At 38.1% G+C, this 24,838-nt stretch overlaps 2 protein-coding genes across 10 annotated transcripts; one reads left to right on the top strand and one right to left on the bottom strand.

Moving 5' to 3' along the window:
- Positions 1-24: 24 nt before the first annotated feature.
- Positions 25-9,314, top strand: CTBS (chitobiase). 7 transcript variants are annotated; one of them, XR_005821914.1, is made up of 10 exons: positions 25-219; positions 458-596; positions 1,635-1,843; positions 2,512-2,683; positions 3,583-3,680; positions 4,376-4,537; positions 4,989-5,170; positions 5,775-5,872; positions 7,857-7,962; positions 8,780-9,314. XR_005821914.1 is itself a non-coding variant. In XM_040565010.1 (9 exons), the coding sequence occupies exons 1-8, from the start codon at positions 88-90 to the stop codon at positions 5,854-5,856; spliced, it is 1,176 nt and encodes a 391-aa protein (XP_040420944.1). In that variant the 5' UTR covers positions 25-87; the 3' UTR covers positions 5,857-5,889; positions 8,780-9,314. The 7 variants fall into 7 exon arrangements, 5 of the variants coding, with proteins under 5 accessions (XP_040420944.1, XP_040420943.1, XP_040420946.1 ...); XR_005821915.1 differs by lacking the exon at positions 7,857-7,962 and having other exon boundaries at positions 4,989-5,177; XM_040565010.1 differs by lacking the exon at positions 7,857-7,962 and having other exon boundaries at positions 5,775-5,889.
- On the bottom strand, positions 7,070-24,708 carry SPATA1 (spermatogenesis associated 1). 3 transcript variants are annotated; one of them, XM_040565005.1, is made up of 13 exons: positions 23,676-24,707; positions 22,822-22,928; positions 19,077-19,194; positions 16,955-17,008; positions 16,532-16,859; positions 16,183-16,425; positions 14,237-14,381; positions 14,026-14,086; positions 12,962-13,079; positions 11,976-12,101; positions 10,022-10,191; positions 8,328-8,426; positions 7,070-7,364 (listed from the first exon to the last, which is right to left on the bottom strand). In XM_040565005.1, the coding sequence occupies exons 1-13, from the start codon at positions 23,709-23,711 to the stop codon at positions 7,260-7,262; spliced, it is 1,710 nt and encodes a 569-aa protein (XP_040420939.1). In that variant the 5' UTR covers positions 23,712-24,707; the 3' UTR covers positions 7,070-7,259. The 3 variants fall into 3 exon arrangements, with proteins under 3 accessions (XP_040420939.1, XP_040420941.1, XP_040420940.1); XM_040565007.1 differs by lacking the exon at positions 11,976-12,101 and having other exon boundaries at positions 23,676-24,708; XM_040565006.1 differs by lacking the exons at positions 22,822-22,928; positions 23,676-24,707 and adding an exon at positions 19,492-21,398.
- Positions 24,709-24,838: the final 130 nt, after the last annotated feature.

Consider the following 24,838-nt stretch of genomic DNA (forward strand, 5'->3'; position numbering starts at 1 on the left):
GGCCCCGGCCCTGCAGCCTCCGGGGCGGAGCTGCTGGGCCGGGCCCGCCCTGCCCCGGGGCGCGGCCCGGAAGCGGAGGTGGAAGGCATGGGGCGGCCGCGGGACGGGTGGCTGCTGCCCCTCGGCCTCCTGCAGCTGCTGGGGGGTGCCGGAGCCGCAGCCTGCCCCTGCCGGGAGCCGCGGCTCTGCCGGCCCGTCACGGGCACCGGCGGCCCCGAGGTTGGCGACGCTGGCCGTGGCCGGAGGGCCGGCTGCTGGGAGGGAGGCTGTTGCCGTGCTGGGAGCTCCCCCGGTGCGGGGTGAGCCGGGCTGGGCGCACCCAGGGGGCTTGGTTCAGCTCTGGGCCGTGTGCTCGCCACCTGCAGCAGTGCCAGCCACAGGGCTTCGTGTGAGGGGTGGGGAAAGGAGAGCTTGAGGAGGGTTGGGAGCTGATGGGATGGCTTCTTCCTGCCTCTAGGTCTTTGTGTTCGATGTGGGGAAGAATGCCTGGAAATCCTATGACTGGTCGAAAATTACAACTGTGGCAGCTTTCGGGAAGTACGATCCAGAGCTTATGTGCTACGCTCATTCCAAAGGCGCCAGGGTAGTGCTAAAAGGTGGGCTAACTCATCAAAATATGGGTGTTTATAAGTCAATAGGAGCATAATGTGCATAGGACTAGAATACCTTGACATTTCACATCCGCTGCTATGCGAAGTGTTAAAAAAGTAAGAGGATTAAGTAATAAGAGGATAATGCACACAGGGCTATAATACCTTGGCATTTTGCATGTGCTGGTACGCAGGGTATTAAAAAGAAAACCAGCGATGGCTTGTGTCACAGTAATAACAAAACCATTCTGGTGATGTCTAAATAAAATCTCCACTAACAGGGAGCTTCACAGCCGCAGGAGAGCTGGGAGGAAAGAGAAAAGCTGTAGAAGACAGTTATTTGGGTCTGTGTTCTGGATGTTATGCACAATACCCAAAGGACAGGGTAAGGAAAGGGATTGTAAGCAATTTTTAGTATTTTTCACTTCAGTTAATCCCTGTGTGCTAGGATGTGATTGAGTTTGAAAACGTGAATGCTCAGGAGCTCTGTGTACAAATGCTGATTAGAAAGACAAAGTCCATTGGGTCAACCTATGCATATGTTCTGTAATCAAGTCTTGGATCTGATGAGGCAGAAAGAGAATCAAAGACCACAATGTGGAGAACAACAAAGGTTAAATGTAAAAGTATGTTTATTCTAGGCAGTAAGACATAGTCTCTCTGGCTCCGTGGAAATACTGGAAGTCAACTGACTTCAAGGAAGGAAATTTAGAGTGGCTAAAAGATTACTAAGTAGAAGAAAGGAGATGCTTAAAACTGTAGAAAACAAATTCCAAAAGGAGCTTTGTTTTAAACACTACTGTCTCAAAGAAGTTTAGTAATCTCTCCTGGTATGGATTCTCAAAATTATGCTTGAAAAAAAAAAAAATTAAGCCCTTTCTGTTTTCCACGTATGGCGTCAGGATTAAGTAGATGACATTATAGGTGTGGGGATGTTTTATTTTCTGGTTATGTTACGTGGCTTGGTAAAGACAAATCTTTCCTCCTTACTATTGCTGTGATGCAAATACATGCTGTGTTGACTCTTGAACACCTCTTGTCTAGGTGATGTACCTCTTAAGGAAATTGTTGATCCTGCTAAAAGAACAGCCTGGATATCCCAACAGGTGGACCTTGCCAAAAAGCAGTATATGGATGGAATTAATATAGATATAGAGCAAGAAGTCAATGAAACCTCCCCTGAGTATTATGCATTGACAGAGCTTGTTAAAGAAACTACAGATGCTTTTCACAGAGAGATTCCAGGATCACAGGTAATAAAAATGTACTTCATACAAACATTGAGTTTAACTTCATGAAACACATGGAGTTTTGAGAATGCTGTTTAGCATATGAATATGAAAAAAAAAATGCAAATCAAAAGCATGATACTATTATCAGTGGTTAATTATGAATGTTAGCTATGATATTCCATCATAAAAATCACTCTGACCTACGTGAATTTAAATGGCAGAAGGGTTTCGTTGAGATTTGCAGGTACGGTGTTACTGCCCTGCTGGGGGAGCTGCCAGTTACTAGTATGGCTTAAGGACTCTTTCAAAGTAGGGCCTTCTGGTGAAAAAGCTTCCTAATGTTTTAGTAAGCTGGTTATTGATGTTTTAAAGATTTGCATTATGCTTCTTGTTTTTGATCAGATGGTTTTCATGTTACAATTTCTTTGGTGTTTTAAAATTATGTGGTAAATAGTGAAATAACTCAGGAAAACAGCATCTTAGGCCTTGAATTCACTAACAATGGCAGCTTATTACCTGATGTTTGCTTTATCAGCTGAGCATCTGATACATATATACTTCATTGGTATCACCATGTGCTGAACATTCTGCAACCTTAGAGAAATACTCTTTAAAAGTTACAGCTCTTTAACCATAAAACAAGAGTGCCTAAGTGCCATACATGATACTAACATGCATTTTTCTTTCAGGTAACATTTGATGTGGCTTGGTCCCCTGCATGCATAGATAAAAGGTGCTACAACTACACTGGGATTGCAGATGCCTGTGATTTCTTATTTGTGATGTCTTACGATGAACAGAGCCAGATCTGGACCGATTGTGTTGCAAAAGCCAATGCTCCTTACCTTCAGACTTTAAGTGGTAAGGACAGAATGCCTCTTCAGAAATTGGAATATTTCTTTTTGTTTGTATGAATGGTTAGAAAAGATTGTCTTTTCTTAGATGTGTTTTTATTAAGGTTTTGTAGTAGCCTCAAATAACGTGTTGTTCTGGTGGGAAACCAGTATTGCAGATCCCTATGACACCACGGATAGACTTTTAGCAGCTGTGTGTTCCTACTTGTAAAGTTGTCGTCTCGCCCTTATGATTGTGAAAAACACTTAGAATGACAAAAGGCAGCCAAAGCAAAGGTGTCTGCCTGGGCTTGCAAAGAACCTGCAACATTTGTCTCATCCTTGTGAACCATGCCAGTTCCTTTGAAGCTGTAGCTTCCTTTGGCAAGTGTGGGTTTAAACGGTCTCTTGTGTGCATTCCCATCTTTCTTTTCAGCTGGTACAGCTGTTCATGCACATTCACAGTGAGTTGGATTAGGGAACTGACAGTCTTAAAAATAAGACTACAAGAGGGTGGTTATTTTAAATTTGGATCAGTTCTCTGATTTGCTTTCCTACATAGACCCACAAGGAGCTGTCAGCACAGGTGAGCTGAGAGGCAAATGAGAATGAATCCTGATTAAAATAGCACTTAGTGTTTTTCTTGCTTTCTAAGAAATACCTATTGATGAAGTTTGAATTATTGTAAATATGTCAGTGCTTATCAGCACTGTTGCAAAAGCTGCTATGGACAACTGAATGTGTGAGCAAATCTATAGGATCTGAATAGAGCAAATATAGGACCGTGTGGGTGGGAGGTAAAGAACTTGCACTTTAGTTTCTGTCCAAGGATCATGTATGACCTTTGCTGGCTCTGGCTGTAGATTAGTTGCAAGAATATAAAACATGGAAAAATGCAATAATTCATTTTATTTCCTACAAAACTAGGATATGAAGAGTACATTACTATGGGCATTGATCCTAAGAAGCTTGTGATGGGCGTCCCCTGGTATGGCTATGATTATGTCTGCCTAAATTTATCTGAGGTAAGATAAAGATTATTCATTTGCAGTCATACTGTTAATCTTTTTTTCCTTGGAAGGAGCCAGCTAGATGTTAGTGATCCTGTTTGTGGATTAGGAAATTCTGTTGTCTGACGGTAAGAGCTTAAAACTGGTACTCAAGACTTTTCCTTGGCTGATAACTGATGAGCAGTGTGTTACCAAACAGGGCTTTTTATCTCCCCCTAGGCAACCTGAACCCTATAATACCCAAGCACCATATTTCACTGAGGAGCTATAGATGTTATCTGTATGAGAAGAGGTGATGTCCAAAGGCACTACAACACTTTTATCTGCCTTCTCAACAGTGATTAAGCTCACTGCTTAAAGATCAGGTGTAACAAACAACAGCAAAACTATGACTGTTAAAGTAGAGCAGTATATGGATAAATCATGGAGTCTTAAAAGACATTACACTTAAGAAAAATCTGAGAGGGAATTAAAAGTGGAAGCGGAAAAGATAAGACAATTGTGTAGGTTGAATGAGGACAATCCAATCCTGTGGTACTACAATTTGAACAAAATCTGTTTAATTTACTTCTGTTTGGAAGTAGCATGTCTAGCACAGATAGTTGAAGATTTGGGGGTTTTGTGACTTTGTTCTTGGCTGTACTGCTATTTTGGAGTTCAGTATATCTACATAATGTTAAACTCCTGTACTCTGTGTTTTTTTTTTCCAGGATCATGTTTGTTCCCTTTCCAAAATACCTTTCCGTGGGGCTCCTTGCAGTGATGCTGCAGGGCGTCAGGTCCCCTACAGAGCAATAATGAAGCAGGTGAACAGTTCTATTTCAGGGGTGCTATGGAATGAGGTACAGAAGTCTCCGTTTTATGAATACAAGGTATGTGTCCCTTTACAAGACACCATGCATGTTGTGGACATGTGTTTATGAACCATAGTTCTTTGATTATAAAGTTTTCAGAGTTGGATTTTTCAGTTTGTTTCCTACTTTTTTTTTTCATGTAGTAAAAGATGGCCAGATTTTCATCTCTTGAATTTCTTCGTCTGAAAATGGGGTGCAGTGACTGAATGCTACAGGAGTAGTACAGTTTTTCATTGCTCCACAATTTTCTTGAGGGGAAATTTGTAATGTCAAAAAGGGTGTTTTGGCCAAAGAAATCCTGTAGCTTCATTCTTCACTGTTACAGTTTTCTGATGTTGATGACTGATTTAAACTAAGATTCTGAGATGCTGCATTGAATAGAAAGTGTAAGCAAAACTCAAGAAACTTTAATGTATCGTATTTCTGTAGACAGGCAGATACTGACGGTAGTGTTTGCATGTTTTTGTAGGATTCTCTTGGTCAGTTCCACCAAGTATGGTTTGATGACCCTCGCAGCATCTCTCTTAAAGCGGCCTATGTGAAGAACAGAGGCCTAAGGGGCATTGGCATGTGGAATGGAAATAGTCTTGACTATTCCAGGGAAGCTGCAGCAGAACAACAAACCAAAGCAATGTGGCAAGCCCTGACACCGTAAGAAGTACGTAAAATTGAATCACTTGATATAGAACTATGAAAATTGGATTTTTTTTATTATGACACATAATGTGTGACAGATTTTCTTTATAAACATACCATGATTACAATCAAAACTTTGAGAGCTGGTCAAATTCATCTTGTTATTTTGTATGGAAAGCTGTATCTTCATTCTTCATAAAGTTCCAGTATTGCTTCAGCAGTGCTCTTTAAAAGACTTCTCACCCTTTTCATTTTTCACAACCACAGCAGGTTGGTTAAAGCTTGAACTTAGAATGTATCTGGTAACAAGTAAGACCAAGTGGATTTACAGGGGTCATCTAATAATGGTCCTCCGCTGAGGCTGCTTGATGCATGGAGAGATGGACTGCTGTCTACAGGCCTTTTTTTTGTTCAGTAAAACACTGTCTTTGCTAAGGTTCATAAAGCGTTGTCTGTTTATGCATTACTTGTTCCATGGTTTACAGCCTACATTGTTTCTCAGAACTGTTTCACAACCAGACTGAAGTGCAACTATGCCCTGCTTAAGTGACTCCATTAATTAAACTATTTAATTAGACATATGTAGTCAGTTTTCTGTTTGTTTTTTCTTGCTAAATAGTTACTGGGAAACCAACAGAGTAATAGCACAGCACCAAAAGCACTACGATGATGACTGCCAAGGAGAAGATCTGAGCATCTGACTGCTTGATACTACAGGTGATGAAAAGCAGAAGGTGAAACCTACTGAGTTCTCATCATCCTATTTTTTTTCCCCCCTTAGTGAATCAGAGGGCTCTTCACTAGAATTCTGGTCTGTAGCTTTTAGGAAAAACTGATGAATTTATAAGACATATAACTACTATTTATGTTCATATGCTAGACTGCAAGATAGGTATATTTGATCAAATTGAGACATCAAAAAAGTTGACTTTAAAAAAAAAATCGGTTCAGATTTTCCAGTAGCCAATTGCCTGCTCTTGTGTCTTAAATAAAACTATTATGAACTACAAGACATAGGATTAATTATTGAAATGAGCAAAAGCAGTTGTTCTTTTAATACTAAATTTAATACTTAGCACTAAAATCTTTGCTAAATCTTCTCTTTAAAAAATAGATTGTAAAAAGGGTGGTTTGACTCAAGACGTTTGGAAGTCAGTCCTCTGAAAAGTTGCATAAGTTTCTTCTAGTATTACTGATTTCCTGTCAGGGTTTCACTTGCAGTAACAAATACAACTTTGTCAGCTTTTTTGCTGACGTGAATTCCTAGCACGTTATTGTTCTACTTAACGTAATAACATCTTGAACTTCAAAGAAGCAAACAGATCTAGAAAAAAATGACTAAGAAGAGTTTCTGATTATTTTTAGAGAATTGTTATGTAAGTACATGCACATGCTTGAACTTAAAGAAAAGTAGAGCATACAGTACCGGAAATAGCACCAAGATCATCATTACAACTTAGTCAAGACAAAGCTTGCATCTTCCACTAATTAGAGAATAAAGCTAATGTTGATGCAGCTTTCTTGTGAGGGAGAAAACAAAACTAACTAGATATGAAAGAACTAGAGAGTTTTTTTCCATAACTAATAATGTAGTAATACACTGATTTATAGATAAGTATACTTATAATGACAAAAATAGACTTCAGTAAATAGCTAATAAAGATTACTTTTGCTAGAGTTCTAGAAAAGATGTATTTTAATCATTTATCAAAAAATTAAATAGCTGCTCCAAAAATCTGAACAGGAGGTTTTAGATTATGGGTTTACTTGCTTAATACTTATTTTGTTAATGAAAGAACATCAGCACACTGAAATTGCATGATTCAGTAATCTGCACTTTTAAAATAACTTAGTAATGTGTCTAAACCAAAACTAAGTTAATCTGTATGTTCAAGTAGCTGATAAACCTTTCACTAACAGTGAGATTTAAAAAGTGATTTGCAGTCCCTTAGTGGCCTAGTATACAAATTCCACATTTACACAGTTTATGTCTTTTTATTAGAGAACTTTAAGAACATATAAACAAATGCTCTGAAATTCCAAGTTTCTATATACATTATAGGACTTCTATAGACTTTACAGATGTTACAGTGGAGTCATCCTCTTAAATACCTGATTTCCCAGACTGGAGAATTAAAGCTGAATGAATCTTCTTCTGTGTCAGTTCTGCTCTCAGTGCTCGTAAATCAGATGCTGCCTGCTTTCTCATCTGCAGAAGAACCAGTCATTTAAGGAATTGTAATTTAATGAAGCTTTTGGAGTTGACATGCATATGAATTTACATAACTAAGAATGAATTTTATACAGGATTGCTGAATATAGGATACATCTTTCATCTTTAAAACCTTACATGTCTAATTAGATAGCCTAGTTCTAGCAGTTTGCCTTGATGCTTTTAAGAGACAACCATGGAATTCATTGTTCTTTTCATTCCTTGTTATACACTGGAGGAAGCATACCCACCCTAGATTAGACAGTAAACAGGGTCACGGGCAATCTGTTTGATGCAGAAGACTCAGGTTTCAAACGTTCATAGCTAAATGGCTATCCGACGTGAAGGCCTGTATCATCACCTTCCTTTCTAAGGGAGCCACAGGCAGCAATGGTATGGAATAAAGCAGGTGAAGAGAACTGCTGTCTGCTCGGAGAACCATTCCCTCCTTTTTTTTTTTTTTTTCCTTTATACCATTTTTTTTCTTAGCCATGGTGTGCAACTCACCAGTACCTCACCTAGTATGCTCCTTTAATTACCATCAGAGTGGAATGGGAATTTCATGAAAAAGATTGCAACATAGTACCTTGAAAATGTAAGTACTTGAATGCCATACATTCAAAAATCATCTTATAAACTAACTCTTTGGAGTAATTAGGCTCGAGTGCTAAATTATGATAACTAATACCATAAAACTTGAAAATAAGAACTGTACAACAAATATTTTTTGAACACCCCGAAGGTGTTCAAGACCATGTTGGATGAGGCCCTGGGCAGCCTGATCTGGTGGGCAGCATCCCTGCCCATGGCAGGGGGTTGGAACGAGATGATCTTTAAGGTCATTTCCAACCCAAGCAATCCTATAATTTAAATCATCTAATATTCAGAAAGATAATTTTATACCATGTAACGTTTTGACACTTTAAAATTAAAAGGCTCACTAGGATAAATGCAGAGTACCTTAATTTCTATTATGAGCTTCATTTTTGTATCATCCAGCTTCTTCCTCAGTTGATCGAGTTCATGCTGCACTGTAGTTATCTCGATGATTTTGTTATTCTGTATGAAACAACAAAAACTTTAGTTGAGCATTAAGATACCTCTTCATTCATTCAGTATTACTTCACCACTCAAACAGTTCTCTAAACTCTTTCCAGCTCTTCTACTTTTTTCCAGTCTTCAGTGCTTGTCTGGCATCTCGTTCTGCAAACAGTCTGCTCCCCAACAACCATCCAGCCCTTCCACTTCCCCTAGGTGTGGAAGTTCGTCCACTCTCTCTTACTTTGGGAAGTTAAGATCCAGATCAGATCTCCTGAGTTAACGGCGAGTTGTTCTGCAATTAACTTTTACGACTACTCCCTACATATAATAAAAAGGCACGCTTCAAATATATATGTATTTTTTCCTTACAGGCTTAGCATCACTTTCTCCCATAGGCAGTACACTGATTGATAAGATTGCTACACCACAGAGACCCTAGCTCCCTGGTTGAGACCACAGAGAAACCACGGAAAGGTACACAGTCACAAAGGAAAAAATCAGGCTGGGCAGTCAGACCAGGTGGGGGCTCCTGAGGAATCACCCATCATCGCATTCAGTCACCAGTGTGGACAAAGCTGGTGGAGGACAGAGCTCAGCAGCAGTGGGATCTGCTCCCCGGAGCCCCAGCGCCCACCTCGTCCTGCCTGACTGGCCAGCAGCAATTCCTCACCTCGCTTATGAGGGGTGGAGATCACAGCTCTCCTTAATGAGCCTCATAGCTCATTAAGTCCTGGCTCTCATCTCTGCGTGCTAGCCAATACGTAACTGCTGTATGCATTTGAAGCTGTGCACATCTTTTGTACAGAGGCTCCTTGTGCCCTGCCAAGGAGGCCTAAAAACCCTGACCCCCCCCCCCCAAAAGAAGCATTAACGTACTTGAACATAGGTCATAATAAAAATGTAATATGAACACTTCATATTTTTATATTTTAGATATATTATCTCAAATAATCCACATTTGTATATAATGTACTATCTTAGATTGTCTCCCCCCTTTCAGATACAAGCATAAGACACTACATGTACTTCTACCAGTTTATAAATTTCCCAGTCTAGCTTCAGATTTGCAACCAGACTTGCTTCTATGAATGCATTAAAAAAATTAGCAGCTGTAACTATTGGGAAGGGTGTTTTCCCCTTTTATCTTTTTTTTTTTTTTTAAATTCCTCTTTGAACTTCACCTAATTTGACACCAGCAATGTAACACAAGACTCACAGTTGCACAATTCAGGTGTAACCACTGCAAGAGCTTCAGAGGTGTCTCTTCCCCAAAAACAATTAGAATTCATCACCTCTGTACATGAAATTTTAGATGAGAAGAATAATGTAGAACTGAACAATTCATTAATCATACGAAACAAAAGGGGAGTTTGTAATGAGAAGGTATTGTACAAACACAAAGCAGAAAGATTAAAATGCTTAGACTCAAGCATTTCTTCAGTCTTTTTGAGAAGAACGGAATGTGGTAATTCTGTAGTGGCCACACCTCAGATTATTGAGGGATATTTGGCTATTAAAGCAAGTTTAGAAGTCATCGATGATGAATTTGTTACTTTCATTTATGTTTTATACAAAAAAATAAATTGTGTAAAAAAAGTAATTTAGGCACATACCTTCAAGTTTGTCATACTGTTCGGTTGTTTTCGGCTATCTCTGGCTTCTAATTGCAAGAGCAATTTCTGGTGGTAAAGCTCCAAATCTTGTTGCAGTTTCTTTAAAACATCCTCCAGTGAAGCCGTAGCCTTCTTAGTTTCAAAGTATTTCTTTTTCCATTCCTCACGAACTACAAAGGAAAACAGTAATACAGTTTGGTCTCGTTCATCTTATTCTAAGGTCTGTTGAAGACAGTAATGATGAACTGATCTCACGAGAATCAGTTGGCCAATGCGCATATTAAAAATTAGCAGTAAGTTTCTTTAAAAAAAAAATCATGAAAATATTTGTTAAAATGACAGTCTATAAATGCAGTAGAATTTTCACACAATCACCTGCAGCATAAGGCGCTCTCTGTCCACTGAGACAAAACACAAGGTCCAAACCCCAAATTTCATTTGGCCTGGCAGTTCTGCAGCCTTCAGCTGCACAGATGCTCCAGACCTGTTAAGACTGGTGCCCACCACAGTCTGAAGTCCACAGCATCCTTGCAGCAGCAGCATTAAAGGCTTTATGCAGAATTTGAGCTCTGCACAACCAGAAATTTTGATCTGAAGTCACAAGATTACGATAAACACTTAAATTTAACCATGATTCCTTGAGCTACGTTGTTACGTGTTATCAGTGGCTGGCACATACATACCCCATATCTGGTGTGGCAGTCTTATTGCCACATACATTTGCTACTCTGTGATGCGTCTTAAATTATTCCTTCTTTTCAGGCATATTTTAAGAAAGCAGGATAACTGCTTCTTAAAAACTTACTTACAAAAAAAAAAAAAAAAGCCCAGCTGCTGGAGCACTATACAGCATGTAAGCAAGAGTGACCATCAGCACGGCAATCTTAGGATGAAATTAAATACGGCCTATTGCTGGGTCTCCAGAATATGCTCTTCCCTTCATACGTTGGGAAGAAACATGTTTGTGAATGCACTCACTTCTGAAACTGTACAGGTCTCATTAAAATAATTCAGAGGTACAAATTCTCCTGAAAGAACCTGCAGAAGCTGTTTAAATTCTTGTGAAATAACCTTTTATTTACCTAACTGAACAGCATAATTTAAGACAACATAGGAGCCATTCAGGACTTAATTTCAGCAGTGTAACATAGCTTGCCTTGCAGCTCCATGCTACTGCAGATTCACTCCAAGCGGCCAAGTTCCCTTTTTAAAATACAACTTCACTACAGAGCACAGCATAGCCATGCCCTCAGAGAATAACTGGAAGAATTGGCATGTCTTCTCCTTTTGACAAAGCTACAGATAATAGTTGAGATTGCCAGTGATTCAGCTGTATTTATGTACAAAGAGTGCTCTCAAAATGTCAATGTAATTAAATCTCATCTCTGTATAACTGGAATGTGACTTCAGGAGGATAGCTTAAGTATAAACTTGAAAATAATTTTACAAAGAAAATCTGAGTGAGATTTCAATGAAATACTTCCTTTGTTAAAAAACAAGGTTTGTCAAACTCGTCTATGCCACGTGCTGAATTATTAGATAGGAGAAATAAAAAGTACTATGCTGGCAATTGGAACGTAAGCCCTGTCAACACAGTAAAACCTCAGTAAGCACCAGCTAAAGGCAATTTTAGAATATGTCAATTTTCTCGAGCCTCAAACAGCAAAATGGCCAGTAATAGCTCTCTGGGTGCTGTATATACACAGGAAACAACTTGGACAGTTTATAAAAGCCAGGATATTTTTAGACTTACAAGACTGCCACAAAAAAAAAGTGGACAGAGACTTTTCAACCTTTCTACCATACTGTTACACAAATAAGATTTCACAGAGCTACTGCTTAGCCAACTGCGCTCTCTGTAATTAAGCTCCCTGACAAAGAGACAAACATTTTCACATTGGTTTCAGCGTTGTTTCTCAATCATTCCAAATTCCAAAATAAATTAAAAATGTACCATGGTATCTCCTCAGCTTATTTTGTTCCAGTAGCCCTTTAGCTTTTTTGACAAGTTCTTCTCTAGTTTTTTCCATGTGCCTTCTGTCTTTCTTCATTTGTTCCAATTGTTCTACCATCTTGTTTTCTAAAGATATTATAATTATATTTATCAAGCATCTGGATACTGTAAGTAGGAAGGATCAATCAAAATTTTTGTAAAGCACCCGTCATAGATCATGCCAAGAACTCTGTCAGAACAGGCAGTAGAAATTCTTTTATTTTAATAAACTATTCTTTTTTCTGAATATAAACTATTTCCGACTCTTGGAAATGGCTGATGCATTAGAAGAAAATGAGAATCCCAGCATGCATCCAGGTATTTATACATGCACACAAACAAATAAACACACTTTTAAATGCCTAGGCAGCATGTCAGTAAAATTAACTTCAGAATCTATTGAGATGTATATAGTATAAATTGAAAACTCTTGCAACATCAAGCCAAAAAAGCCTCTAGAGGATTTCTTCTTGCTTCAAAATACTTTGTGATGTAAATCTTTATTTAAACTATAGGCGTTAATAAGCCTATATAGGCGTTAATAAGCCTATAATAGCTCAAACTTTAACTAGACTGCAACAACAGGTTAGTCACCTCCCGTTTCACTATTCTGCTATACGCTAGCTGAGGATCCTCAGCAAGTGACCATCTTTGTTGTATTCTCATGTGAGCTAACAGTATTTCACCCAAACTCCCTCCTTATCTCCTTCCACCCCCAAGTCCACGAGACGAATCTTCTAGCACTGGGAACCTCCGCCATACTCTATGCACAACTCAGGCAACATTAGATACCTGCAATTTTCCAAATACAAATTAAAATTTGTAACAATCCTGGGAATAAATATATGCACAAATTCTTTCATAAAGTAAGTATTTCTGTCTTCATCAACTGTTCAGTCTTGATTAAATGTTAACTCCCCACAAATTTCTTGGAAGCACATACTTACTTTCTGCCTGAACTGCAGGAACCTGAGCTAGGTTTACAGAAAGTGACAGAAAAGGCGGACTAGGAGGTGAAATATATTCTTTTGGACAAGTAGGATGACTTTTCTTGTTCTCATCTACCTAGAGGATCAAAAGACAAAGCTACAAGTACATAATTTATAATCCTGAACAGTCACATTAAACATATGCTTTGAAAGTGGCCTGAGTGAATGGGAAGGATATATTGGAATTCTGCATATAATCTCTTTTATTCTGTACAAACTTCCAAACAGATGGACATCTGCAAACAGAATCAGAGCACTGAAATTGCAGAGGACAATACATGGACCAAAAGACAGACTATTGCTAAATGTTCTTGTCCATGTCCATAACTCCACAGAGTACTGACACTCCCATGTAAGACCAAGAATGACTGGCCTGAAAACTGCTGTCAGGCTCATTGGTTAGCAAAAGCTGGATTGCTCATTTCTAAACCAAAGTTTATAATAGCTCACAGGTGACAGTTAGTAGTGACAATGGTTATGCTGTATGACTGCATGTGGGTGCTCTGTCTTCCTAAGCATGTTCTTATTCAGATACTATGACTATACCATATGTATGTTTTAAATAATTTAAGTTTTTTTTTTTTTCTCAGAAGTTTTGCTTGAGATTAAAACTAAGATTTATCCCATCTAAGACTAAGATTTATCCCATTGGAAATATGAAATCATAAAAATGTCACTGATACAGCCAATACAATGCTGCTGTCAAGAAACTGTAAAAAATAAATTTAAAAAAGCTAATGTTAATAAGACTGAGATAGATACAGTATACATAGTTCCTATTAAACAATAAACAGAGGTATAACTTCTGATGATTTCATTGTTTAGCTATACAGCTGATTTCTCGTTAGCAAATCTCCAAAGCAGCATTGCATAAATTAACTTTGCTCAATTACTCTAAAATCTACATTGCATGTTTCATATTTCTAATGAGTTACCTGCCTTACAAAATTAGTCAGTTTCTAGGTGGAGGACTATGTTTATTGCTCCACATTGCAAAGAATATGCTACCTTGAAAAACACACCTGATTATCCAGTTTTTCACCAGGACCAGTTACAGACTTGCTAGTTCTGTATTGCAGCAAGCTAAAGAGCAAATCAAAGAAGCAAGTGAAAAATTCATGCAATGATACTGTTTATTCTCCTTTTTCTTTCATTTATTTGAAGTATATAAAATAAGTTTCTTGTTATGAATTATTATTATCCATTCTTTTATCAGAATCATTATTTACTAACCTTTGGTTTCTGCGTATATATTCTGTGGTTTGGTCTTCCAATATTTCAAGATTTCCAGAATCCCGTGTTCTGTCTCTCCTTAGTTTGGTATCTTTTTTGTGGTCATTATTTTCCATGTCTGTAAATAGGAGTTTGGTGTTTAGTTCTGTGACAGGATAATGATGATCAAAATACATAGATTACAATCACAAGATTTACACTTTTTTGACTGTCAACACTTGGACTTTCCAGCCTGTATTAGAAATTCAGTGAGTCAATCCGATAAACAGGATTATATCTGGGGTAATGAAAGGTTTTGTGAGTAACAGAAGAAAGAAATAAAGGGGAAGAAAATCTACTTTTGTTTCAAAAATTTGTATCTAACTAATTCTGGTAACTAGTAGAGGAAACATGACAACAGGTAATGAAATCATTTAATTATTTCTCCTTTCGAAAATAATTCTCTAACATTTTCTGCCTTTGAGACCCTGAAGATATCCTACGAACTGGAGCCAGCAAAGAAAGTGACAGCAAAATGTTTTGCATTTGAATGTTATCTCCTTTAAATTATATACAATAAATGTTTCAAAAGAAAACTGCTGACAGACTTTGCCTGTACTTTAAACTACAAAATTCTACATCCCTCATCATTCAAAATAAAGTTCTGGAAAACTTCTTAATTGTATAAATATGCCCATATATACGCATATATGTATTATATATATATAATATTAGGTATACATGCATACATATATATATGTATTATATATATTACATTATATATATATACATATACATATATATGTGGTCTCAGACTTCAGTTAACATGATGATAGAGGGACAAAGCTAGTTTTGATGGATTACCAATGGAAACTGAAATTACTGAAAAGTCATCTGTGAAGGCCTTCTCTAGAGCACTCTTCAGACACAGATCAAATTATCACATTTTTTGTTTTCTTACTCAAAGTACTGGATATCCAGAAAATCAGTAAGGTGCCCTTATGTATGAAAAAATGAATATTGCCTCATTTAAGAATTCCTCATTAGAAATTTGCGATAGAACAAGGGTCACCCCTTTTACATTGAATCTAAAATTATACTCAAATATTAAGATTTGTCTTTCAAAAGTATTTCCTGAAAAACATTTTATGTTATCATTTTGATGCTAATTTAACAGCGGTCAATCCAATTTAAACGCTTCAGTCATTTCTTCATTTGTAATTACTAGAAATTTAGGAATATTAAGAGCACTAGGTAACTGTTCAGAGACTTAATGGCCCTCAGTATCCCTAAGATACTTCATTTTAAAGGACGTAGTAGTTAATAAATGCCTTTCAAACTACATTTTCTATTTTGGCACAGAACTATTAGCTAGTTTGTGTGTTCTTTAAACCTCTCCACACTCTTCTAACATTTTCACTGTAGTCTGTTCAAAGAATTCTCTTACCTCTCAGTTTTAGGAATGCCACTGTTCAATAGTACATAAATAAAACAGCATTGTACAGGAAGGAGGGGAGGAAGCACTTTCCCTTCAGTAGTAATGTAGGCATGGATGAGATAACCATGGAAGCTGAAGTGAATAAATTACTTTCCCTGATTTACTGACAACAAGATTTTTTTTGGTGGTTTTTTTTTTCATTTAAAATTGCTGTTGAATTATGGGATCATTATCTTCCAATCTTTACAGTAGCTGCTCAGTAATTTGCTTCCATATAAATAAGATCAGAGAAATGCATTGACTATATTAAAGCGCTTCCCTACAACAGTACATAATGATAATGAATGACTCATCCAAAGTAAAAACTATGGTTCTTTGAAAGACATTATTTTAAAAATTAGAATACTGTTCTGACAGCATTATTCCAACTTACATTGCAACTACAGATTTTTTTTTTTTGAACTTAGCTTTACTCTGCCAACTTTCTAAAAATCTCGGCTTAGCACCAAGATGACAATGAACAGTATACCTTTTTGATATTTCACGCGATTTTGGTGTGGTTGGTTAGTCTGGCGTTGTTCATCGCTGTGGTTTATGTGAAGACCATTTCCTTTGGCTTTGTCATTCCACTTAGGAGTATTATGCTCTTTTTGATCCTCGCTATGGTGGTTTTGCTGGGATTTCTGTAACAGCATACAGCTCTTTCCAGACCCTCGATCTGCAGGATTTGAATGACTTGGTGTGAAGAGAGATCCACTGGATCCATTTTGATCTGCATAATAATTGATTTGGGGAAAAAAATATTACTTTATTGTAAATGTTAACCATAATAGTTATTTTACTCCATCACCCTTCTTTGCTACCTTCGTTAAACTTACCTTTCACTCTGAACTGTGTCTGTTTTTCTGCAATCCTGTTGTAGTCTTGCTCGTGATCTGTGTTCAAAACTGGAACAGATTCTTTCTCAGTCCATTCTGCAGGACTATGCACTTCCTTATTTTCTAGCTGATGACTGCTCTGTATGCTTTCTAAAAATGGTCTGCTTTTTTCACTTTTTTGTTGGGGAAGATTGGGTAGTCTCGATCCATGACCATACCTATTAGCTTCCGCATTAAAGTGACGTCTTTGTTCAGTTGATGATGATAATGGATAAACATCTTCAAAGTACTCCGCTCCAGGTAATAAATATAATTCAGGATACAGTGCCTAAAATATGCAGTATATTAACCAGACACAAAAGAAGAAACTTCCAATGTAAAAAGCTTCTGAAAATGATAGCTTAAAAGCCATAAAATACATACATAAGGGGGAGCAAATGACTTCAGTTCCAGTTCTGTTTCTTGCTTTGCTTTTACCTTGGAAGATAAAGAACAGAAGCGTAAACAATAAAATACTTTCTTACCAATAATGTTGTCACTTAATTTCTGTATTATATCATCATCTTTACATACAACATTTTTCTTCTGTAATAGCTTGATGGGGAAGAAGGAATGTAGAATGCTGTTCTATTTTCTGACATAGCACTGAAACTATTTTGCCCATTTTTCAAAATTTAAATCAGACACACAAAAGTATATGGATGTACAGAATAAATTTCTTTATCCTTTGCACTTTCTCCTATGGTTCAAACAACTTGATCCAACAATCGCAGCAGAACGAAATCTTCAACTGCCTTTGCCAGAAGTCGCTTCAAGTCAAATCTGAATAGAAATGATGAGTCTAACATAATTTTCTCTATTCACCTGACAAAACATTGCAAAATATTTGATGTAAGTAGAAATGACTGTCCTATGTCATCTAGTACTTATTGTCTTGATTTTTTTTTTGTGATATACACTTTCAGATTTCAACAGTAATCCTAAAATACAAAATCTAAGATAATCAATGTATATTTGAAAGATGTGCTCCAACAGAAAATAATAATAATAATCTGAGTTTACATTTAAGTAATGAAATTGCAGTAAACATGGGGCCAAATGCTGCTCTCAATAATGGTCACACAATGACATCGATTCACACTTATAGACATGGGCTATGTAAAAGAAAAGAAATAGCAAAATGAACTTGGTTTTGGTTTATGTTTTTCATTTAAAGACCCTTACTTGCAAGCAGGCTACAGCTCTTAGTACTGTTTACATTGTCAGTGTTGTGAAAGAGGAGACTGAGTAAAAAACCAAACTCAACAAATATTTGGTCATGGAGATTTAACTCAATTAGGTTACCATGACCCTAAACAACAAATAAACCAGTTATTTGCTTGCTTACATTACCCTTTGTCACAAAGTAAACATCAAGCAACACTAAATCCCCCAAATTAAAATTATATCTTTAATTTGTTGCTAAAAATCTTCACTTGTATCTACTAACGTATTTCATTTACTATTAAATGCAAAATACTTTATTAAATTCCTGCCATTCTCAAGGGAGCTGGAAATTTTCTCCATTTACCTCAGAACTATCAGTGGGGAAGAAAATCTACCATCTTACTATCATCCAGTTAAAAACATCTAAATTTTTTTTGAAGACTTGCTTATCTTTTCAGATTTAGGTTGTGCCACAGTCTTTAAATTCCTGACTATGTTTTTCCACCTGCTTTTCCTAGTTTTCTGCATGGGTAATTTTAGTGATATTGTCTACAAATAAAACAAAACAAAACAAAACAAAACCCTAAATTTCTGCCTTGTAATTAATTTTGAAATTCATGCAGGATTTCAAACAGGAGAAAAAAAGTCTTTTATATTTATGTATATCACTTAAATCTTTGTGTATTACACAAATGCACTTTCAATCAGTCTGATTTTCAGATTTATTTAATCTTTATAGTTTGTAAGATAGCTAAATATATAGAGAATAAGACCGAGGAACAGTTATGATTCAGAGATGCAGTGTTTTGATTACATAAACCTCCTCAGGCTCTATTACTGGACTGATTCATGGAACAGAAATGTACATCAGAGAAGCTTTCGTTCAGAGACTGATCTTTAAAGGCTATTGGACATGTCACAGCAGGAACCTTTACAGGAATTCTGGCTTACTCAGCTCCCAATGCAAATTCTTCAAGAGCCATATTTCTAATCATGTGCTGACAATAATGACCTCAGGGGAATTTTTTTATGCAACTAGAATTGTCATATTTAATTTACTGTCCTATCAAAGCTTGCATCTTTCCACTGAATGGCAACTAATTACATCTGATGCTTTAAAGGATGTTTCTAATATACCTGTCCAGCTGCACATTTGTATTCGGGGAAGTAGATGTTCTGACAAGAGCTCATTCTCCAACATGATTCAAAACAAATACTAAGCATGCTCCTAAATTCATCTCTATTTTCTTGTGATATTTTCAAATCTACAGGGACTAAATCTGTAGTTTGTATTATAAAGCAGAAGAACACTAAAGAATAAAAAAAAAAATCAACTTACCACTGCTAGCTTTTTCCCAATGCATTTTAAAAATTTGAATTTATCTGCAACTGCAACTCCACCCAGGTATTCTCCAAGCTTCTCCCGTAGCGCTCTTAATGTGATGTGAGGAGACACCCTAGAATGTTGTTATTCATTAATACATCTGCAAGATCAAATAATGTTGGCTAGTTAGTAAGAGGGGGAAGATAATGCTATATAAAGGCTGGCTTGCATGGTAAGATTGAACAAAAAAGGGAACTATGAACTATTTCCTGGAACGAAACCCAATTACATATAGGTCAGAGATTTTTGGTGTGGTAGAGTCAGAACATTGTATCACACTATGGCAGGCTGTATTACAAAGGCTGCCATAACATCAGCTAGCAATCCTTATGTTTTAGGAATCCCAGACAAAGGGAGAATATGAAAGTACCTGAAATTTGAAAAACACTCTTGCTCATCTGCAGATGAATTACAAAAGCACTGGAAACTAGAGTCATGCATTTCCATCCAGGTGACAGTTTCAGAGAGCCAGGCCAGGACTGTAGAACATACTCCTTCAAGCAGTAAGGACTAGAGGAGGCCAAGCACATTCCTTTCATTTTGTTTTCTTCAACACAAATTTATAGCAGGGTGTGTGCGAGCGTACATGCAAATGTGTTTTAAATCAAAACCAAACACTGTAGTGTGAACATTTTTACCATAGTTTGGGGATGAGAGAGCTGACGCAAACATGAATGACATCGTTTAATCTGCTACTGGAAAGCATGCAAATACCAAAGTAGTAAGCTCAGTATAAAAATCATCATAGAATAAAGCATCTCCACAGAATAAAACCAAATGTGCAAGAGTCACACAAAAGGTCTGCATCTCAACATAAGCAGTTCTGATTGCTCCTATGCTGCCATTTAAAATAAACCAGGGAACAAACTCAGGCCTGAGAACTGTTAATCACCCACGCTGCTTACGTGTTAGTACACTACAGCTCGCAGGGTTATGGCCCAGGCCAGCTATCACTCTTCAGACAATGCACAGACATAGCCTGGGGTATAGTACATGCCATTCTCAGTAAATAGTATGGACAAGGTCACACTGTCCCTTCAACTTGCGCACTTAGGCACATCCAGGCCTCGCTGCCTGGTCCCTGAACATTTAGCTTCTGTTTATTTCTTCGCCATATGCTTTTTGCCCACACTTGCTACAGCTGTTAGTCCTAATGTCATCCATTTATTTCAAATGTATAAAGAAATACGTGAAAGATGGATACATAATTCAATACACATCCTTCCAGGGTCTTATGTGATAAGAGAGATGATCTGTAATTCAAATACATCTCATTCACTATAATTTTTTCAAGCTCATGCCACAGAGAAGGTACGTCCCTTGAACTGTTTTCTGAGACCCAATAAATGCGAGCTTTTTCAGAAGCAATTCTAAAACTGCACATCCTTCACACCCTTCCAAACCAGCAAAGAAATCTGAATCTGAGGTACGTATGAGCAGCAGGGAAAACATCTATGTAACTATGAGGATGCATCACGGGAGAAAATCATTTAGGTACACAGAACCTGAGATGCACAACAGAAATTTATCTGAAAATTGTTTGCTAGCACAGCTGCTAGGAACATATAATAACATATTTCTTGCTTGTTGCCACAGGCTAATAGAGGACTAGTCACATCCAGTCATTTGCTTCAAGGTGTTCCTTTAAAAGTAATGCAAACTAGAGTTCATTGCAGCAATCTCATCTAGAAGTAACAAGAGTATGGGTTCTGTGGTGAGGAATGAGGAGTAAATAAAAGATCACAGAGGCTGAGAAATCAAGTTCATGGGAACAAGAACCCAGGGCTGTGGATGATTACGTACTTAATATTTTCCTCTAATTTCATGATTAATGGAAGTGGCCTGTATTTACATTGAGGAATCCTTTGTTCAGCTGACTCACAGAGTACTAGAACTGCCGAGCTGGCTGGACGGTGCTATCAACAACATCCAGACATGGTTAGTAGCAGCAAGGCTGCTGTTCACTCTCTCAGGTTAAAGTCAGAGAAGATTCTTAAAATATGTTTTGTTTTTGAAGACAGTGATACACTGGCCCAGTGTTAGTTATTGCTAATGCGCTGCAGCACTGCATAGCGCCCACAGAATAATTACTTACTTAACACTCATTAGCAAGCAACAAATACCCAGCCAGGCATGGAATAATAGAATCACAGAATGGTTTGGGTTGGAAGGGACCATTAAAGATTATATAGTGCAACTCCTCTGACATGGGCAGGGACACTTTTCACTAGATCAGGTTGCCCAAAGTCCTGACCAGCTTGACCATCCACAATTTCTTTGGGCAACCTGTTCCAGTCCCTCACCATCTTCACTGTGTAGAATTTCTTCCTTGTATCTATTTAAATCTGCCCTCTTTCAGTTTAAAACCATTACCCCTTGTCCTATCACTACAGGCTCTGGTAAAAAGACTCTCCCGATCTTAAAAGCCCCCATTAAGTACTGAAAGGCTGTAATAAGGTCTCCCCAGAGCCTTCTCTCCAGGCTGAACAACCTCAACTATCTCCACCTGTCTTCATAGGAGAGGTGCCTGAACTCCCTGATCATTTCTGTGTCCCTCCTCTGGATGTACTCTAACAGATGCATGTCTTTCTTGAGCTATAAACCCATTGCAATCAGTAAGAATCCTAATTTAAGCTGATGTCTCAGAACTGAGCCTTAGTGAAATAAACTTACACCAGAGAGCAACAGGCGGTGACTGATGTCTAGTCATATGAAACAATTTGAAGTTGCCATCCAGCTATGTATTTTGCACCTCTGCTGGCAACTAGTACAGCAAACAGAATAGATGCATGAACTTTATCTGGTTTTGTACAGTCTTTCAACAAAAAAAAGCTGCAAGAACGAATACATTCTGCCATAAATGCTTATATCCAGCTGCTGTCAATTTTTTCAGCTACACGATATATCGTCTTATGGGGACAATACAAGCATAAATTTAAAGTGAGTTAAAACCTGCAGTTTAAGCTGACAAGTTTTGCACAGAAGCAAATGAGGTGCATATAAAACCTCAGCTTCAACGCACATCTTTACATTATTTGATTGTTTTCTTCTGCCAATTCTTACCTTACCAGATACACACAGATTTTGTGAGTCAAGCATTTAGGTGTATGAACCAAACTTCTAAAGTTATCAAAGATGAAAACTGCAGCTCTCTGTGCCAGGTTTGGGCCTTTGGGTAGTCTTCCACAAAGTGCTCTGACAGCTACCTGAGAGCCCACATAGCACATGTCGTAGACAACCTTTCAGAAATATTGTGGAAGAAGAAAGAAGATATGCTGGCAATTGCATGGACATAATGTTTCTGTTTCAGATCTATGGCTTAGTGACAGGCTTTCCCATCTTCATTGAGCCACTCTGTCTCAAAGTCAGCCCACTGTGGAAAAGAATTCAAGATTTTGATAATCAGGCTCAAGGAAACAGAAAAAATATGACTGTGATTTTACAACATGAATCGTTCTGCAGCAATACTAGCAGTGCTCTGGAAGTGCATTACAGCAGTTTAGATCAAGGGCGGCACTGGCCTGATACAGCCCAAAGAGACATGGGCACCACTTACCCTCCAGAGATGATTAGAGAAGAATCTTTTCTGACAGATGTAATTATGCAACAGCTAGACTAAATGACTGAAGGACAATGTGAAGGTGCTACCAGGTAGATATTTTATAAGTGTTATCACATTTGGGCCTAAGACTATACTCACCTTATAAATCCAGCTGAGATGAACTTGCTAGTAAGAGCCACAGGAACTGTATTCAGCTTGAAGTTCCACACTTCCTCTGGGACATAAAAAACATGGAGCTCCACCAGCTAAATAAAGAACAGATTATCATAACAATTTGTGATTGAATGCCAGCTGACAGCATAGAAATAAATCACATCAGAACAAGCTCAACAATGGAAATGAGCAAAAAGAGAGCCTGTGCTCCCTGCTGTATGTCGGTGTGACAGCAACAGATACATCTTAAGAAAAAAACAGTCCATCCTCTGGAGTGTATATCATGTGCACAAGAATACTTCAGCTAAAACTCTACCTTTGTTCATCTCATAAGAACTGCTAAGCCATAAAAGCTTGATCCAAACATAGTAGAAAGCACAAGCAAGAAAATAATATCAAAGTATTTCTGACAGTTAATAATATTAATGACCTCAGAGCACAGAAGTGCACTTGGAAACATCTGCGACAAGAAAAGCTAAGCCTGCTCTGAGTAGTTCACTAAGAGTTTGTTCAAACCACTGGTCATTGTGGGACGCTTCATGTCAGGGTCTTGTTACTTACAGTGGAAATCAAATGGTATTGACAAGGATGATACACACTTCTGAAAAGCACTGCCAATAACTAGAAGCCATGCAAATAACGCTGTATTAAGTATTTCTTCAGTTGTTCAGATACTAAATATAAACTAGAAAAGAAGGATTTTTATACATACTATGCTAAATGTACATTCTTCCTCTCAGGTCGCCTAGATACAGTACAGTGGCAGATACTTTAATATTTTTAATTTTTATTTAAGAAATCTAAAAAAAATCTCTATGCAAAAGTATAAAAACTCTCACCTGGGATGTCTGAGGTCTCATCTGACTGAATGACATACCGGTTGCTGTACTTGATCACAGTGAGTGCCAGATGGGCTTTCTAATTTTCTTTTTGATTGAAATATTATTTGAGAATGAGCTTCATGACAATCTGTCACTGAAGAAGTTACTCCATTAATTTCCATTTATGGAAATCACAGAGCTGTCACTGTGCTGTCTCCCAGCTCACTGCAGACAAACAGACTCTGCCACACCTTCTACACAAGCAGTGTCACCTAAGTAACTTGGTGACTTGCTAAATCACTGCCTTGCAGCTCCGACAGAGCAGCCCTGGAGTACTTCCTCTTAACATTTCTGTCCTTCCATAGAAGTACTTCAGCTGTACATAACTTTCTGCACAGTTTTTTCTGTGAACCTAAAGACACAAAATGGGATTCTTGCAGGATCTGGATTTATCTTTGACAAAGGGCCAGTTCTTGTGAGCTGAAGTCAAGCCACCCATGCACAGCACATTCCACATTGCACTACCCAAACACAGTACACCATAGAAACTTAGCGGTGGCAGGCAACCGCATCAGTGAAATCCTTCCATAAACTACCTGGGCTCTGTCCTAACATCGCTATGGGAGCAATGAGCTCTCGACAACGACCTGACTAGACCTTCCCATCACTTCTCCTTGGTTACTCCCAAGCAAAGATGAGGTAGGTTACAGCCCAAGTTCCTCCCTGTAGTTCATACACATAGGCAAGACGTCACACTTTCTATCGCTGTGTGCCACCTATGCCATTCCGGGCTCAGTGGTCACTCTTGGATGCTCTCTGCAGAGAATATTGATCTCCTCCTAGATGGCAGTCAATAACCAAACAAGCTCGCAAAAGTAAAGCTAACATCATTCGTTACCTCTAAAAATCAGCTTCAAGCTAGTAATTGGCTTGATACTGTCACTAAGACTTGCCACCGTAGAACGAACATTAATTTCTCATTGAATCCATTGTACACGTAAATATACATATATATATATATATATATATGTATTTGTTTCCCGGACTGCGGGGTCTCTCCACAGATACCCTCCGACACCTCAGCGACGCTGCCCCAGCCGCACAGGCCGAGCTGGCGGTGGTCCCTGCAGGGCTGCGGCTGGCACCCAGCTCCCCGGTGGGCCCCGGACCTGGGGCCGGCG

The sequence above is a fragment of the Cygnus olor genome, chromosome 8 (assembly GCF_009769625.2).
Source record: "Cygnus olor isolate bCygOlo1 chromosome 8, bCygOlo1.pri.v2, whole genome shotgun sequence".
NCBI classification, from domain to species: Eukaryota; Metazoa; Chordata; class Aves; order Anseriformes; family Anatidae; genus Cygnus; species Cygnus olor.

Excerpts from the sequence above, each read along its gene's own strand:
- SPATA1 (XM_040565005.1), bottom strand. The coding sequence starts at position 23,711 with ATGTCATTCAGTCAGATGAGACCTCAGACATCCCAG. Across the intron at positions 16,860-16,954 it reads AGTCATTTGCTCCCCCTTAT|GCACTGTATCCTGAATTATA; the intron begins GTATGTATTTTA and ends TGCATATTTTAG. Across the intron at positions 14,087-14,236 it reads TATATACGCAGAAACCAAAG|CTTGCTGCAATACAGAACTA; the intron begins GTTAGTAAATAA and ends TTTGCTCTTTAG.
- CTBS (XM_040565010.1), top strand. The coding sequence starts at position 88 with ATGGGGCGGCCGCGGGACGGGTGGCTGCTGCCCCTCGGCCTCCTGCAG. Across the intron at positions 220-457 it reads CGGGCACCGGCGGCCCCGAG|GTCTTTGTGTTCGATGTGGG; the intron begins GTTGGCGACGCT and ends TCCTGCCTCTAG. Across the intron at positions 4,538-4,988 it reads CTCCGTTTTATGAATACAAG|GATTCTCTTGGTCAGTTCCA; the intron begins GTATGTGTCCCT and ends ATGTTTTTGTAG.